A 17920-nucleotide genomic window follows, 5' to 3' on the forward strand; every position below is an offset into this window, starting at 1 on the left:
AACATGGATACAGATGTCCTGTGAACACTATTTAATTCAGTGAAATATTAAGTCCTTATCGTAACAATGTACAGTGCAGGTGCTCGTTCGACTCTATATAGTTAAGACAACCAAATAATCAAACAGCATTTCTGAGGCAATCGATGGAACCAAGTTTTTTATCACCAGCCAGATAGCATTTCAACCAGGATGATGGAGCCACCTGACTTGGCCTTCCATTCCTATAACAGCTGTCATTAGGAAGCTGTATGTAGTGGTTCTATGTAGTGGTAAATTACTTTCCTCTGTGACCAAAATGGTCTACCAGTCTTGTGGGATTTTTCAAGCCAACTTTATCTTCACCAATTTCACCTAATCAAAAACATCCAATTTCTTACAAAATACAGTCACTGGTAGCAAATATTTCTAAACAGACAAAACTGTAGACAATTTAGGTGTTTTTAATAGTATTCCAAGCTATAAAAGCTAACTGCACAGGACTTAGGATGTGGACTCTAATGACAGTTTTACACTGCTTAAGGCAATTCACTTCTAAGATTTAAGCACAATAGCACAGTCAAATCCCCTTTACACTTTAGAGATGCTAAGAATTCAGATAACACACACACTTAGCATAGGATGGCAAAAGTATGTACTTATATTTGCTTTCTATGTGCAATACAATTTTCCTTATACAGCAGGAAAAAATAATCTTAACCCCCATAGCTCAGTGGTGGAGTGCATGTCTACCATGTGCAAGGCCTTAGGCTCAATCACCACCTTCCAAACCAAATTCTTCTTCTAAACCTGTAATCCTGAAACATAAGATAATTAATCAAAGTGCTGCCTGCCAGCTGTCAATCTTCACAATCTCATCTTTCTCTGGTTAGCTCTGCTTGGTTCCTCCAGTTTTGGCCCTTTGCAAATACTGTAAATATGGCTTAAACCAAAATGATATGTTCCACAGTCCAACATAACTCAGCTTGAATAGTGGACAGAAAGTCTAGTCAGGCCTTATGTCTTTGTACAAGATTTTATTAAATGTCTTTAAAGAGTAACATCCAGACTGCAGATACAGCTGCCAAGAAGACCCTGAAACCAAACAGAGCACAATAGTAAGTGACACTGTACCTCAGTATCAAGTTCCTTCACTTATCAAATAGGTTCACACTCTCCCACTTAAGGTTCACATTAAGATTAACAACACAGGAAGGCATAGTGGTGCATGCCAATATCCCAGTGACTCAGGAGGCTGAGGCAGGAGGATCACAATTCTAGGCCACCCTCAGCAACTCGCCAAGATCTTCAACAACCTAGTGAGACCCTGACCCAAAACAACAATTAAAAAAAGGCTGTGGATGTGGCTTGGTGATAAAGCACCTCTGGGTTCAACTCCTAGTACCAATAAGAAGCAGCACCACCACCAAGAAACAAACAAAACCCTCAGATACATAAGAGACTGCTTGTTAGGGAGCTGCTGAAGAACACCAGCCAATTACTAACAAGAGTGCCTTGAAAATCTTGAGCAAGTATTTCAGATAACAGTAAAAGTAGGATCTTCATTCTTAGATCAGCCACCCCAACAGAAATGTGAATTAAATGGGCCCCAGATTCCAACTTAGTCAATCTCCAGCATCCAGGGGCTGGGGATGTGGCTCAAGTGGTAGCGCGCTCGCCTGAAATGCGTGCGGCCCGGGTTCGATCCTCAGCACCACATACAAAGATGTTGTGCCCGCCAATAATTTAAAAAAAAATATTAAAATTCTCTCTCTCCTTAAAAAAAAAAATCTCCAGAATCCAATTTTATTCACCAAGTGCTTATTATCAGTTTGATACCAGTGTACACATGCGTGATCATGCACATGCACATGCACACACACAAGGAATAGGAAGGACACTGCAGACTTACCTGTTATGCTGTAGGGACTGGCTGGGGCATGGCAGGGGGCTCTGGCTTCCCACCCTTCTGTTCTGAGATGGGGGTGGTGGGCAGGATCTCATCTTTGGGTTCCACGATGCTCACGTGGTCAGGCAAAGGCTTCTTAGGGCCAATCTTACCACTTGGGTCCCAGGGCAGCATGATCTTCACTTTGATGCCCAGCACACCTAGAGGACATCAGACAGGAACTAGACAGTGCTTCACCAACACCCCCCTCACACACACATACAGGATAGAAAAGAGCAGTTTTCTCGAGCCCCATTGGATCTGGCCCCTTCTCAGACAAATGCCTCTAAATCAATCAACGAACAGGACACTTTTGCAAAAGGAACCCTGCACAGCACCACAGAACGTGGCACTGACAAGGACCAAGAGCAGGATGTGACCTTTCTGACTCGTCATCATATCATCACTGAAGGGTACAGAGAAGACTAAGACAAAAACAAAGCAATGATCAACAATGTGAATTTTACATCCATGCAGCTAATCAATAAACCTAAGGAGTACTAACATGCCCAGCTATTTCCAAGGTAAATCCCTACAAACACTGAGGTTGTTTATGGAAAACCACATCTGCTTATGCTCTTTGCCCCAAATATCCCCAGCTGTTTACCCTGTCTAAGAAGCACGTGGCGCACAGCAGTATCAACATAGTAGTTAACAGGGTCCCCGCTGTGGATCATCAGGCCATCCACAAACTTCATGGATTTAGCTCTCTGTCCTCGGAGTTTCCCAGACACCACAACCTCACAGCCCTTGGCTCCACTCTCCATGATGAATCGCAGCACACCATAGCAGGCCCTTTAGAAGAACAAAAGAAACACACCTGTGTTATTAACAAATACAAAATTCATCTAACCACTCCAGCAAGTTAAAAAAAAAAGAAAAAAAAGACCATCTTTCTTATCTCTAATGATCCTTTAATGAAGAGCAAATGAGATCACATACTGACCCCCCAAAATAGTAATTCTCTTCTATTCTTCTCATAACTAATCTTAGGCTAATTTTCCTTAGGGAACTAATGTTAAGCTCCAAGCAACAAAGTGAATTCCAACCGTACCTGCATATCACTTCAGAAAGCTTTATAAAAACCAAACCCTGATGGCTCTGGGGTGGCAAAGCTCAAGGCATTTTCAAAAGTGGTCCCTAGGTAGTTTTCACATACAACAAAAGTTGAGAACTATACTTTAAAACTCCACAAGTACAGCCAGGCACATTGGCACATGCCTGTAATCCAGAGACTCAGGAGGCTGAGGTAACAGGATCCCAAGTTTAAGGCCAACCTCAGCAACTTAATAAGGCCCTAGATAACTTAGTGATACTGTTGCTAAATGAAAATTTAAAAGCTGGAGATGTAGCTCAGTGGTAAAGCAACCCTAGGTTTAATGCCCCGCGCCAAACGACGACAACAACAACAAAAAACCCACAAACCCGCTCTTAATAACTTAGGGTTCTTCCATGGTTTACTGAAATATTCAATCTCTAGAATTCATATTCAGAAGTGAACAAGAGTACTATATGGAAACCTGGCTGTCTTTTATCAGAGTTCTGGAAAAAACTTTAGTCTATAAAACTGCCCTTGCTGCCCAGTCTCATCCATTGCTTTACACCATGAGATACCAACTGGATTATTAACCACTTCCCACCCTTTCTCAATCTCATTCAATCATCACAACTAAGGACAACTGGCATAATGACCTTTATTTAAAGGAGATCCAACAGTCAGAGAAACTCAGTAATTTGATTAGGTTTCAGAACTTCCAAGATAACTTTAATGTCAACAAAAATCACATGGAAGGCTTATTTAGACAGAGAGCTGGGCCACACACACCCCTAATTTTTCATTCAATGGGTACTAGATGGAAACAGTTTTTATTTCTAAGAAGTTCCCAGTGATGGCAGTAATGTTAGCCCAGAAATAAAACTTCAGGAACACTGCTATAACAGCGAACTGGCACTCAAATCAGGTGTCTTTTCCATGTCCTTGACTTTATTACCCAATCCTACAGACCAACCTTCCTATAGCAGAACATTCATGTCATTCCTGAGCTGAAAAACATTCCTTCCTCCAGGGCTCTGTAGTCAAGTACTGTCTAAATTCCAAACAACAAGGGGAAGACACTCCACAAATAGTCAAACTGCACAAAGAGCTCGTCAACCAACTCCCTATTGCCCTTTATACCTTTATCACTCCCCATTGTCCTAAAGTGTCTAGATTTTATGCTGTCTCCCACCAGGACTGTGTTCTCTTCACAGCCCCCATAAGGGTGAATTCATTAGTGGATTTGCATGGCTTCTAGCTGGCTTGAATGGAGGTATCCTACAAGTGCCAAAGCACACTTATTGCCTGTAGATACATAACACCAGCCTAGTTAATACGAATTACTCCTTAGTGAGTGGAGGCTGCAGTTCTATTTCTATTCTACTCTCAAAATACACAGAACACTTCTCCATTACAGCACTGACCACACTTTATGGCTTTTGCTTCTTTACTAATCTTGTCAGCCTACCAGTTCAGCAATGCCATGGATTACCAGTATCTTCAGAGACTAGATGATCCTATCACTTAATAAGAGTTCATCTGCTAAATCAACAAAATGGCAGATACCATATTCTGATCCACACAAAGAGTGCATAACCATCAAGTTTCAGGACACTCACCTCCGTACAGCAAGCCCTCCTAGTAGTTTGTATCGTAGAGACTCTGCCTGGGCAATGGCACAGAGACCTCTTGTGGCCACCTTTTCAGCATAAAGCTTTAAAGAAAACAAGACACATGCTGTTACCTTCACTGTTTCCAATTATAAGCCAGCACAATCATCTTTTTCCTACACCATCATATATTATCAATGTAATATCCCTGAAGAACTGAAGCACTTCTACCCACACATGGTACACAGGTACATAGTGACACAGTTCTCACTGTGTTCCCACCACTGGCTCACCCTAAAGCCACACTAGGAAGACCAATGGAGTAGCCAGTCTATCCTGTGTTACCTTTTCTATACTCAAGTGGAATATAAAAATTCTTTAGCCATCAAATTAGTTGAACAGACCTATAAAATTAACCCCACTACTGATTAAGAACTTTTACAAAATATTTGTAATACTCAACAAACACAAATACATTAAAATTTCAAAGGTTACATCAAGGTTTTTTTTAAGTACCATTCTAAAGAGCCATTTCCAAGTCCATAATAATTTCTGGCACAAACCATGACCACTCACCTCTACACTGCCCTCAGGGAAGCCAAATCTCTTCTGAACTACCGCAGTCAATTCCCGGATCCGCCGCCCCTTCTCACCAAGAACATTCTGTGTCCTAAAGGAAAAAAGGTGACAATTCATGATTCTCACAAAATTCTAAACCTAACTTCAAATCTTATGACAAAATTCTAAATGTAGCTTTAAATCTTGCACTTATGCTTTTTTTTTTTTTTTTTTTGGTGGTACAAGGGATTGAACCAAGGGGTGTTTTACCACTGAACTACACCCCCCAACCCCACCCACCCCTTTTAGACAGGGTTTCACTAAGTTGCTGAGGGTCTTAAGTTGCTTAGGCTGCCTTGAACTTGGGATCCTATATGACTGAGTCTTTCAAGCTGCTAAAAATTACAGGCATGTGCTACTGTGCCCAGCTTAGAAAGTATAAATTTTAAATAACAAGAACTAAGATAAAATTTTTTAAATCCAGCTTTTAAAAAACTTGCATCCAGGATGCAGCCAAGTGAAGGACAAACAGTGCGTTCCCCAGTTCTCTAGCAGTGTCTGTTCCTGTCTGTCCATCTGGCTCAGAGCTCTGGGAGGGTAGAGTCATACCAGGATTCTCCCAGACTCAGCATGAGAAAAGTCAATAAAGCACCATTGGTTAACCAGGTGCAGTGGGGCACACCCGTACTCTGGATGATCCTAAGTTCAAGGCCAGCCTGGGTACTATAGTGAGACCCTCTCTCAAAAAATAATGAAAAATGATATAGCTCTGTGGTAGAGCACCCCTGGGTTCCATCTCCAATACTGATGGAGGAGAAAAGCATTCACCAAGGCCAGATTCATTGGTTGTTTCCAAAGTTTACACAGAATAAGTCACCTTAGTATATATAACAATCATAGGTAATGACCAATCAAGTGAGTTTTTACCTGGTAGCTAAGATAATGATTTCTGTCCTGGTTGGTGTAACTCGGACCTCAACTCCAGAGTAGCCATCTTCAGCCAGCTCCCGAGTGAGAAACTCATTTAACTCAGCTTTGAAGATGCCATCAGCAACAAACTAACACCACCACCACCAAAAAAAAAGAAAAAACAAGTTAAAAATTAGGAAACAAGTAAAGGTTTACATTCCCCTGAACTGGTCTAGTTTATCAGTCAATTAATCACTCATTACAAAGCAACACTTCCAACAAATAACCCATCAATCATCCTATTTCTGTTGTTGTTGTGTTAGGGACTGAACCCTAGGACAGCTTAACCACCTAGCCACATCCCCACCATTTTTTTTTTTTTTTTTTGGAGACAAGACCTCACTAAGTTGCTGTGGCTGAGCTGGAACCTCAGCTTCCTTGGTTGCTGGAATTAAAAGCATGTGCCATCACATTCAGCTAATTCTCCAAACACTCCTATTCCAACAGCAATACAGGAACCCTTCTCAGACAAATGCCTCTAGGTCATCTTTATTTAGTATCTTCTACCAGGGTCCTTTAAACTGTGCCACAGAACGTAGCACAGAGTAGGGCCACATGGCCAAAGATGAACCAAGTCAGACTCGTCATCATCTCTTCATTGAAGGGTTTAAAAATTGGTACTTAAACACGTAAAATAAAAAGCTGCTCTAAAGTGGCATATATATACACACACACACACACACACACACATATATATTTTTTTTTTTAAGCACTGCGAGGACACCTACATAACTTGTCAAAGGTGCAGTGTGGGCTGAAGATAGCAGTCTCACATGGGGACTGCAACTTGGTCGCAAAAATCCCAGCCATGTTTACCTGGTCTTAACGTACTTGTGAACTGATCTAGCAAACTCTACTTAGATTTAATTCTAAGATCGATAAAAACAAACCGTCTATTTCCAAAGCTAATGACTTTTACAGCTCTTTACTCTGGGAATGACAAAAAATTGAAACCGAGAATCTTCAGGAAGGAGCAACTATCAGTAGCCTCTCCAACTGAGGGCTCTGGAGTTGTTAGATACATTGAGACACTAAGCAAGGAAACCAAACTACACTGTTATCGCTCCTTCCCAAAGCCATGGGATGAGATGTGACGCCTCATGCCCTCTAAATGCTACGTTTACTATTTTGTCGGCCTAAGAAATGCTCACAAGCTCCTTCTCCCGGGCAGGTGGGGCGCCCAGCTAAGTCGGGAACTGGCGGAATCTGTATCTTCCCCAGCCACACTGCGCTCGGCCGCCGCGGGCCTCGCCCTCAATCCACTGCCATCCGCAGCCCGCGGGAACGCAAGGCGGCCATAGCCACTTCCTGGAACAAGGCACGGAGCTGTGGGTCTCTCAATAACACCCCAAGAAATCCTGGGCCCGTGCATCCCCAGAGTTTCCCGTCCTCGGGCCCAAAGGCTCACCTTCCTCTTCTTGGAAATTTGTACCGCCATCTTGCCGCCGCAAGCCCCGAAAGGAAAGGAAGTCTGACGGGCGGAAGTGAGTATAAAGGGCGCGGAGCGACGACGAAAACACTGCGCGACGTCGACGCCGGCGGGCGCTCATGGGAAATGCAGTTTCACGTAAAGAAGGAGTTAAGAGAAGAATGGTGACACCTGTAGGTAGAACAGAACTGCAGAGCAATCTGGAGTTTAGTTCTTACCGCTCACAAACGAGCAACGTGTGGCGTAGAGATGGAAATTACAGGTATTAACTCTCAAAGCAACAGAACTTGATCAGCGGAACCCTGGTTCCTACACATCCGGTCCACAGTAATGAAAATCTGCCGGAAGCCCTTCAGTGAAATTTATTCAAGCACCCCATCTTCTCCAATCTGTGTTCATTTTCTTTGTTTTAAATGGATAATAATACTTAACATTTATTAAATTCTCTAGGAACTGTTATGTGATTTTTTAAAATGTTATTAACTCATGTACCCCTACCTCACTTTCATAACAATCCATTAAAATTTGTATCGGACAGAGTAGTGGCTCGCCTGCTCATTTTTTTCAGCCAAAAAAAAAAAAAAAAAAATCCGTTTCGATTTATTAAGAAAATGTCTACCAAGATGCAGTCACACACCCCTGTAATCCCAGGGGTTTGGGAAATTGAGGCGGGAGGATTGCAAGTTCGAGGCCAGCCTCAGCAATTTAGCAAGCTCCCGTGTCAAAAAATAAAAAGGGCTGGAGATGGTAAAGAACCCCTGTCCCTGTTAGATGAAAAATAACTTTTCAGTGTACCACGGAACTCACTCACTTCACTTGAGTGAAGTCTCTGGAAGCTTCACTCAATTATTTCCTGGGCTTAGAAACCATTTTGAGTATATTTAATTCCAGCACTAAAACAACTCTGGTGCCGAGTGACGAGTCCTATTATCATAGACTTAACAATTCTGTGACAGCTGAGACCAAACGAAGAGGGAAAGAAGGGAATGAACCAGAGATAGGATAGGTGTGGACCTGATATATCTTAAATGTGGATTCAGGTTGAAGGGAAATTTAAAATGATGCAATGACGCTCTGACTATTTAAGAGAGAGAGAGAGAGAGAGAGAGAAATTAAAAATAAAAATGATGCCATGGTTCCTGATTTCAGTGGTGGATGCCTGGTGACAGCACTGGCTGAGATGAGGAAAACAGAAACAGGTTCTAATCCCCCCTCCATCTGTCATATTCCTCTGCTCTTCACACCTCTTCCTGCCCAAGGACTGTAAACTAAGTGGTGTCAGGTTGCCGAAACCATAACCTTGGTGAATTTGCCAGTGTGACTTCTCTATGTTTTCACTAGGGTCATGGGTACTGTAGAAGAGCACCCCACCTTGAATGCTGGGGACAGAGTGATCCACTTCAAATAGGCTAGTCCTTTTAGTGAATTTCCTGCATTTTCCCATTCTGATGTTTGTCTCATTCTCCCACAGTTCAAATATAATCTTTTTTCAAATCACAAACACCAGCATTTTCTCTTCATTCTGAGTAGTTAACCTCCCTCCTGATCCCTTCCCCCGCATACAGATTGTACAGACAACAACTGCCTTCCACCCATCTTATAATTCTATGTACCTATGGTCACTTTCCTTCCTTAGTTTAGGAAAGAAGCAGTCTTCCTACCCAGGGTCAGCCTCACCTTTGTGTTCTCTTTCAAGTTTCTTTCTTTTCTATTTTTTTTTTTTTTTTTAATCCTGGGAATTGAACCCAGGGGCACTCACCACTTAGCTACATCCTCAGCCCTTTTTATGTTGGGACAGGCTCTCTATAACTTGCACAGGTTGGCCTTGATCTTGGTGATCCTCCTACCTCAGCCTCCAGAATACTTGGGCACCACCATGACTTGTCTTAGTTTTGTTTCTTTGAAATATTACAATCATTCCTTCCCTTTCCTGTGATACTCTTCCTTCATACTAGCTCTTTCCCTTCTTTGCCATCCCTAATGTTAAATATGCTACACACTTTCTCCAGGTGATGCCCCTGCTCGTTGCTTTCATAGCCTTCTGTATGACCCCCACCATATCACTCCTCTCACTAGATTGGAATGGTCTGTTGATGTGTTTCTCTCACTAGACCCTCAGCTTTGTAAGAGCCTGGGCTAAGTCTGCTTTGTTTATCATATCCAGAACCTAGGATCTGGCCAGGCTCAAGCCAAATCAATACAAGTCTGTGAGCAAACAAATCCATGCCTGAATTCTGAATTTTAGATCAGTTTCTGGTAGTATTGTTCTTAACAAATTTGCTTGCAAGTACTGTTTCTTTTCTGGGATGTTCATGAAACCAATTTCTGAAGATTCAATACTGGAGGCTGGGATTGTGGTTCAATGGTAGACCGCTCACCTAGCATGAGCGGGACCCAGGTTTGATCCTCAGCACCACATAAAAATAAGGCATTGTGTTGTGTCCATCTACACCTAAAAATAAAATAAAATAAAGATTCAATACTGAAGATGAAACCATAGCAAGTGCTCTGAGGTAAATACCTCTCTGTGGTTCCGTGATACCTCATCTGCTGCCCTTCCCCAGTGATGCAGACGGCTGCCTAGATATCATCCTCTGGTCCAACAGAAAAACCATAAAGGAAGACTTTGTCTTTATTATAATGTTCTTTGTGTTATGTAAGACTGACATAAGAAAAATGACATTCTATTAATCTAAATAATGCTAAAAAATTACAGTGCAGTCATAGAGTTCTAATGAAGAGTGGACTGTAGGAGTAGTGCCTTCATTTCCCCTGGGGTATCCAAAATGTAAATAAGGTTTTATCCAGTTAGCCCACAGTGTCACAGAATTATCCTTAGACATGTGAAGAAAAAGGACTATGTCTGAGAACACATGAGACTTTGTGGCTACACTTGGGCCATGCCTTGGGTCTCATGAACACCACATAGGTACTTTCCTGAAATTCCTAAAATCCAGAGGTGAGAATTGCTGAGGTTGAATGAACACAGCCCACAGTTTCTGAGAGTAGTTTAGTCGCTTCAAGACAAGTAAAACAGAACCTCATAGAAAGCATTTAATTTACCTAAATCCAGCTCCAGGAGCCTGACAAAAAAGGGAAGTAGAGTTTAAGCAGTGTATGTGGGTGGGAGAGGGAGTGCCTTCCTCCCCGCCCCAGGAGGGCCTGGATCAGAGCCAGGCAGGAGGACAGAGGATTTCATCTCTTGTTGCAGGTAGTCTAGGCTAGCTGTCCTGTGGCCTCATTATGGGGTGAACGTCTAATTGAGCTGGGTGTTCAAACATAGATTTTCTTTTTCCGAAAAGACCCTGAACAAGTTAACTACTTTATCTAGTGTTTAATTAAAAAAAAAAAAAAAAAAAAACTTACCAATCCTGGAGGAAGATCTAATTCTCAAAGAGAGGAGAGGATACATCTGTTCCCATTAGGACTGCTCTTAAAGGATTGCTGTTTCAAGGTAATAGTTATCATATTTGATTGTCACTTACTTTTTTTTTTCTTTTTCTTTTTACAGACCTGGGGACTGAACCCAGAGTCTTGCACATAAAGATATCCTACCTTTATGTCTCCAGCCCTTTTTATTTTATTTTGAGATAAGATCTTGCTAAATTTCCAAGGCTGGTCTTGAATTTGCATCCTCCTGCCTCAGCCTCCAGAGTAGCTGGAAGGAGCAGTTTCTGTTGTTGGACTCTTCTTATAATGAAAATTTATTCACATAGTGCTTGCAAAATGAAAATAAAGAAAAAAGAAAACATGCAAGAAGCTACAAGCATACAGAGTTTTGATCACATGGCCTCTTGTGAAACAGTGTGGCTGTCTCTGCCTGCAATACCAAATCCCACAATCCTTTCTTCAGAAAGTTCAGTGTCTGTTAGTAGTGATATAAATTTATACTGGCCACATGGGTCTATTATTCACTGAAAGGTTGTTACTCAGAGTGGAAAAGTGCTGTTAAGTATAAACAATACCAGTCTTCAAGAATAAAAAAAATATAAAATATATAAAAAATATATAATTTTTATACCGATTACATGTTAAAGAATAACATTTTAGATATAGTAAGTGAATTTTTTAAATATAATACTGGATATTGAACCCAGGGGCATTTAACCACTGAGCTACATCCCTAGCCTTTTTTAAAATTTTACTTTGAGACAGGCTTCTGCTGATTTCCCCTGACAGCCTGAGATCCTTCTGCCCCAGCCTCCTGAGTCACTGGGAGTATAGGTGTATGCCACCATGCCTGGCCCTAAAATATGTTACTAAAACTAAGTTTGCCTGTTTCTTCTTTCTTTTTTTTTTTTTTTTTTTTTCACATGGCTACTAGAAAATTTAGTATTACATTTGTGATCACATTTGAGGCCTTCATTATATTCTGTTTTACTGTACTGGGGATCAAAGGTGTTTTACTTGACTGTTTCCATGAGACACAGCACAGTGATTGGCCGAGGATCAGCATTTAGTAAGACTTAATGGAAAGTCTTATTTTCACCACAGACTTAATGAAAATAAATGGTTTACAAGGAGTTACAAGGAATGTTAAAAACTTACCTTGTTTCTTCTCTGTTTGTTGGGAGCCCTGGGAAACTTACAGCCAAGTTTCGTCCTCTATTGAGTTCCTGGGACCCCTCACTGTGGCCCAGAAGATCAGCTCTGGAGATATGGAGGAAGCAAATCAAGAGAATTTAGGGGGGCTGGGGGTGTGGCTCAAGCAATAGCGCGCTCCCCTGGCATGTGTGCGGCCCAGGTTCGATCCTCAACACCACATACAAACAAAGATGTTGTGTCCGCTGAAAATTAAAAAATAAATATTAAAAAAAAAAAAAAAGAAAAGAAAATTTAGGGTTGTTTCTGGATCCAGGGAAATGAGACCATCACAGTCCTTCTTCCCTATACACATATCTTTTTTATAAACTGATGTCTGATTGGTCCAGTGAATGAATAGAGGTGAACTCAGTGAGTATAACCACTTGGCCTTGTCCAATTTCCCTGAACAATCTGGCTATGTGTCCACTCGGCATCTATTTAGTACAGCAGAGTGTTTAAGGTCACAGACTTGAGATAGACAACTTGAGCTTATATCCCTGATCTGGTTGGTTCCTAGCTATGTGACCTCAGGCAATTTATCTCTGTATCAGTTTCCTCATCTGTAAAATGAGATGAAAATAATAATAAGTTCCCATTATGGCATGGTTGTGAGATTAAATTAATTAATACAGGCAAAATGCTTAGTATGTGGGGCATGAAAGTGTTCAATTAGCATTAGTTATTATTACTCGGAACAAGTGTCTGTGCCAGGACCCGGGTTCACTGATGAATCTGATTTAACTCTTGCCTCCCAAGAACTCAAATCTGGGGTCAGGGGTACAGATAAATAAATATGATAGGCATCTCAAGTGTCATGGTAGGGATAACTGGGCACTGAGGGAGCATCTAGGAGGGCAGGGAGTAGGGAAAAATGTCACAATGCTCTAATCCTTGAGCTGAGGCTCCCAAGAGATGTGTGTACCAGACCATGGGACACATCAGGCAGAGTGCTTGGGCTAAAGCCTTTGGGGACAAAAGAACATCTTGAATTATAAAAATAGTTTTATTTTTCTGATTCAAAATAATAAAATGTTTTCATTAAAAAGGGATTTTTTAAAAAAGGAAGAAAAATGACCCAGGAAAATAAAAAAGACACTGTGCTGGTTAATAAAAACTTTGGGCACATGAGATCTCTCCCTAGGATCAACATTCAGTATGTAGATGTGTTATCACCTGACCCAGCCCTGGGACACATAATACACAGGTGCACGGGAGAGGCTGGTGCCATGCTTGGAAGGTGGAGAGGGAGTGACAGGTTAGGAGAGGTGGCGAGGTAGGGAAATCTGCAGCCAGCTCAATGTGTTTCACATTACAGTGCTGCTACTCACAAGCTCTGTGAGGTCAGGCAAGTCATTTAACTTCTCTGAGCCTCATATTCTTCACCTGAAAAGCGAAGAAATTATCATTACTCTCACAGACTTTCTGTGGTTGATTGAAATGATATCTGTAAAGCTCTTAGCTTGGTATCCAGCACATGGAAATTATTTGTTAGATGGGACAGATTATCATTGCTGTTAAAGCCAACAAACACCTAAGCATTTAGGTTTACGTTATTAATCTTCAATGATTTTGGTTAGGGCAGGTCTCTTTCAGCAATGCCAACATATGGTTCATAGACAACCAAAACACCACTGCCTTTCATTCTCAAGCACACAGGACAGTCACTATTTTACTACCATGCAGCAATTCCAGGCTGAATATATAGCCTAGAGCCCTAGTCCTCAAAAAATTTGTGCTTACATTCACCCTTCAAAAAGGACTCAGGGCTGGGGTTGTGACTCAGTGGTAGAATGCTTGCCCAGCACATGTGAGGCACTAGGTTCTATCCCCAGCACCACAAAACAAAAACAAATAAAGATATTGTGTCCATCTACACCTAAAAAAGATTTAAAAAAATAATTTGAAGGATTCAAATTTCTTTGACTCTTAAGTGTGTGTGTGTGTGTGTGTGTGTATATATATATATATATATATATATATATATGATTTATTTATTTATTTATTTATTTATTTATTTATTTGTGTTTGGGCTGCAGGAGATGGAACCCAGGGCCTCATGCATGGTAAGCTGATGTTCTACCACTGAGCTACATATCCAACCGAAGTTATGTAGGACTTTAACATAGGTAGACCTTTCATAATGAGTTTAAATAAACTTGAAGAAACTATAGTTTCCAGTATTAATGTCAATATTTGAAATAAAGCTCACTATTTTTAAATGTCCCCTATCCACCGGGAACATAAATACCACAGAAATTTGATGCAATTATCCACTTAAAAATAAGTTTTCCCAGAACAGTTGCACTTATGTTGTTATGTTTTCCCCTCTAACTTGTATTTCCATTCCACACAACCCTGGGAATATCTTTGTGCACCCTTGAAAATCCACAGTTCCAGTGGAGTTGATCCATGACCTCTTCCCCAGCCGCTCCTCTAGTCCTAGTTGGCAGAGCTAACTCAAGTTCAGTCTAGATGGGTCATTTTCCAAGAAGACCCAGCTGGGTATTTTCCCAGCCTAGTGATCCAATGAAATTTAGTTTCTTTCCATTCCCTTTATTTACTTATCAAGAAGGTTCTGAACCAGAGTCCCAGCATGCAGGGACAAATAACACTCTTACAAGATTGCTGCTTACATAAGTAACAATTTCACATATTAATAGCTACAATAACTGAGAGTTTATAATGTACCAGGAACTGTACTAAATACTTTTTATATGTTTCCATCATCTTTACAATGCAGTTTAACCTGTTATCATACTATTAACACTTTTTACCAACAAAAGGATTCTGTCTTGAGATCAAACTCCTCCTTCACTAAATCAAATTACCAGAATTTAAAGGGAAAGGTAGCATCATTTTTCTAGACATAATTGAACCAGAAGCAGCACATGAAGAAGTTAAGAGATACTTCAGGCATTTGTTTGTTTGATTGTTTTTGGTGGTGCTGGGGATTGGGAGATTGAACTCAGGACCTTGTGCATATGAGGCAACCACTCTACCAACTGAACAATATCCCCAGCCCAAGGCATCTTAATTGTATTGATACCTGTTGTGAAAGTGATGGATCAAGACAGTGAATGGTGGGGAGGGGGAAATAGTAAATAGAAACCAGGAAATGACCTAAATTCCTTCTATCAAGTGCTTTTTTCCTGGTGGCACTGGGGATTGAACCCAGGGCCTCGGCACATGATAGGCAACAGTTCTACCACTGAGCTATACCTCTAGCACCCTATTGGATGCCTATACATAACTAAAATGATAGTAGGTAAGAAAAATAAATGATTTGGGACCACAAAGTGTTTCAGGATAGCAAGTCCAATACACTTCCATCCGTGAAGACAGGATGTCGCTTAACAGCCGCAGGAACGAACGCTTGGAAGACAAACCACTAGAGGGCGGCAGAGGACAGCGGCGGGGTGGTCCATCGCCGGTGCCCGGGGCGGTCCAGCGGCAGCCCTGAACCGTACTGAGGGACACGTCCGCCTACCTTCTCTGACGCGGACTCAGCTTCTCAGGCAGTGAAAGGGAGGCAGGTCACCTGTAGGCAAGGTTATGGTCCAAAGCTGTCCAATAGAAATATAACGTGAGCACATTTGTAATTTCATGAGCTGAGCACAGTGGTGCACTCCTGTGAATACCAGCTGAGGCAGAGGATTCCAAGTTCAAGGCAGCCTGGGCAAATTAATAAGATCTTGTCTCAAAAAAAAAAAAAAAAAATAGAGAAGAAAAAGATTATTTTTTTCCCCCAGTATTGTAATTGAACCCAGTGGCTTTCTAACACTGAGCTACATCCCCAGTCTTTTTTTTTTTTTTTTTTTTAGACAGGGTCTTGCTGTCTTGAATTTGGATCCTTTTGCCTCAGCCTCTGGAGTAGCTAGGATTACAGGCCTGGCTAATAATATTTTTTTTTCTTAATTCCATAAATCCAAAATGTACTTCAACATATAATTAACATAAAACTTATTCAGATGTCTTACTTTTTCTTTTTTTTTTTTTTTCAGTATTATGTCTTTGAAATCCAATGTGTGTTTTCTATTTACAGTCATTCTCAATTTGAACTGGTCACATTTCAAGGGCCCAATAGGCACTTGTGGATATAGATAATTTTAATTAGGTAGTTGCCTGCTGCAGAACAAGTGAGGCCAAGGACTCCTCCTTGTAGCCTTGACCTCCAGCCCCTGCCACTCAACACCTGTCACAGATATTCAGGATGCATTGACCAGTGTCTCCTCACCCCTCAGGCCGCCTCTTGATACACTAGAGCTGCTTTCTAAAATGCAGCTCAGCCTATGGTGCCCCAGATTAGGACATGTTCACAACCCCTCTAGCCTTCTTCCTTCAGTTTGAGACCAGAGATGTTCAGGCTAGATTTAGAAGTTTCAAGGGTTCAGGCAGCTTAACTTCAAAAAGGCACAATGACTGGGAAGGCACTGGTGACAGTAATTGGACTCTTGATCCAGTTTCACATGGAAACGGCAGATCTGAAAAGAGGTGAGAGAAGGCCGGGGACTCATGAAGCCCAGTGTGCATCCCAATCGTGTGGCCCTGAGCAACTTGCTTAAAAATTTCCCTGTGCCTCAGTTTCTTCATCTGTATAACAGGGGTAATAGTACTTGTCCAAAAAGATTGTTGTGAGATACTTACATAGTAAGAGCAAAATAAATGTTAACTTTTAAAAATCTACATTTGCAGCTCTAGTGTATCAAGAGGTGACCTGAGGGGTGAGGAGACAGCTGTCAATGCATCCTAACTGTATTTCAACACTTTTTAATAATTACTGTTTGGCCATAAGTATAAACTACTGAGAGCTATCTCAGTGGCCGTGCTGCCGAGGATCAAGACCATTCTCTGTGGTGCTTTGACTGGGCCATTACAGCATCACTTTCTGTCCCATTTAACTAAGTAGAGCCCATCATTACCACTCTCTGCCAACTAAAAATTTTTAACAGAATACAGAAAAAGATTGTCAATTTTAAAAAACCTCTTTAAAACAATTTAGTTGTTTGCTAATAACTGGATACCACTTATTGAGTACTTGCCAAGAGTCAGATATTTTCCTACTTTGCTTTTTTTAAAACATGCTTGAAATACTCCATCCCTATAACAACTTTGTAAATCACATTCTGTATTTTACAGAAGGGGAGACAAGTCTTCAGCTAAGAAGGGGAAGAAGTGAGACTGAAATCCAAATGGTCTGACTCCAGAGTCTGAGTTCCACTCTGCGCCACTTCTTCAGTGTTCAGATCCCCAGATAAGTAAGTGATCTCCTACTGAAGAGCCAAGCGCCTGACAGCCGCATGTGAGGGGTTCTTCACCACCTGCCTGAAACATACCTTTCCAGCCTTGGCCCCAGACCAGTTCTGCTCTGCACACATTTATTCTCCTTTCTGGAGCTGATTTTCCAGTTTCTATGTCTTTGTGAATGTTGGTCCCTCCCCACTGAGGACCCTTTTCTACTTCTCATCAGCCAGATCTGTTCCTCCAACATTTAAGCCTCACCTGGAAGGCCTTCCGTCTGTGAATCCTTTTCAGATCCTTGCCTCTGCCTGACCTGTCCCTGTGCTCTGGGTCTGTGTTCTGGGGCACTGGTCACATGACATCACCGTGAGTTACCCTGGAATCTAGTTCCTCATACCAGGTGTCAGCTTCCTGCATAGTAACAAGGACCAGGATCAGGCCAAAGCTAGAGCCTGATAAGCCAAGGCTTGGTTTCTGGCTCCCTCACCCACTCTGTGGGTATCTTAAACAAAGGGCTTAATTCACGGTGTCAGGAGTGTTTTGATATTATGTGTACATTCCTGACACATAGT

General features: G+C 41.5%; 1 protein-coding gene and 2 non-coding genes across 3 annotated transcripts; all 3 read right to left on the bottom strand.

Annotated features, from left to right (window-relative positions):
- Window positions 1–993: 993 nt before the first annotated feature.
- On the bottom strand, window positions 994–7581 carry Rps3 (ribosomal protein S3). The gene is made up of 7 exons (XM_076846629.2): window positions 7506–7581; window positions 6056–6186; window positions 5147–5240; window positions 4580–4674; window positions 2532–2719; window positions 1889–2085; window positions 994–1071 (listed from the first exon to the last, which is right to left on the bottom strand). Exons 1-6 carry the CDS (start codon window positions 7533–7535, stop codon window positions 1892–1894), a joined length of 732 nt encoding a protein of 243 aa, XP_076702744.1. The 5' UTR covers window positions 7536–7581; the 3' UTR covers window positions 994–1071; window positions 1889–1891.
- On the bottom strand, window positions 2192–2336 carry LOC143393220 (small nucleolar RNA SNORD15). The gene has a single exon (XR_013090523.1). It is a non-coding gene; the product is annotated as a small nucleolar RNA SNORD15 (small nucleolar RNA).
- LOC143393221 (small nucleolar RNA SNORD15) lies at window positions 6557–6701 on the bottom strand. The gene has a single exon (XR_013090524.2). It is a non-coding gene; the product is annotated as a small nucleolar RNA SNORD15 (small nucleolar RNA).
- Window positions 7582–17920: the final 10339 nt, after the last annotated feature.

Source organism: Callospermophilus lateralis, chromosome 2 (genome assembly GCF_048772815.1).
Source record: "Callospermophilus lateralis isolate mCalLat2 chromosome 2, mCalLat2.hap1, whole genome shotgun sequence".
NCBI classification, from domain to species: domain Eukaryota; kingdom Metazoa; phylum Chordata; class Mammalia; order Rodentia; family Sciuridae; genus Callospermophilus; species Callospermophilus lateralis.

Coding starts and splice junctions, on each gene's coding strand:
- Rps3 (XM_076846629.2), bottom strand. CDS start 7,535: ATGGCGGTACAAATTTCCAAGAAGAGGAAG. Junction 6,187..7,505: donor AAATTTCCAAGAAGAGGAAG/GTGAGCCTTTGG, acceptor TGGTGGTGTTAG/TTTGTTGCTGATGGCATCTT. Junction 2,086..2,531: donor CCACGTGCTTCTTAGACAGG/GTAAACAGCTGG, acceptor GATGTCCTCTAG/GTGTGCTGGGCATCAAAGTG.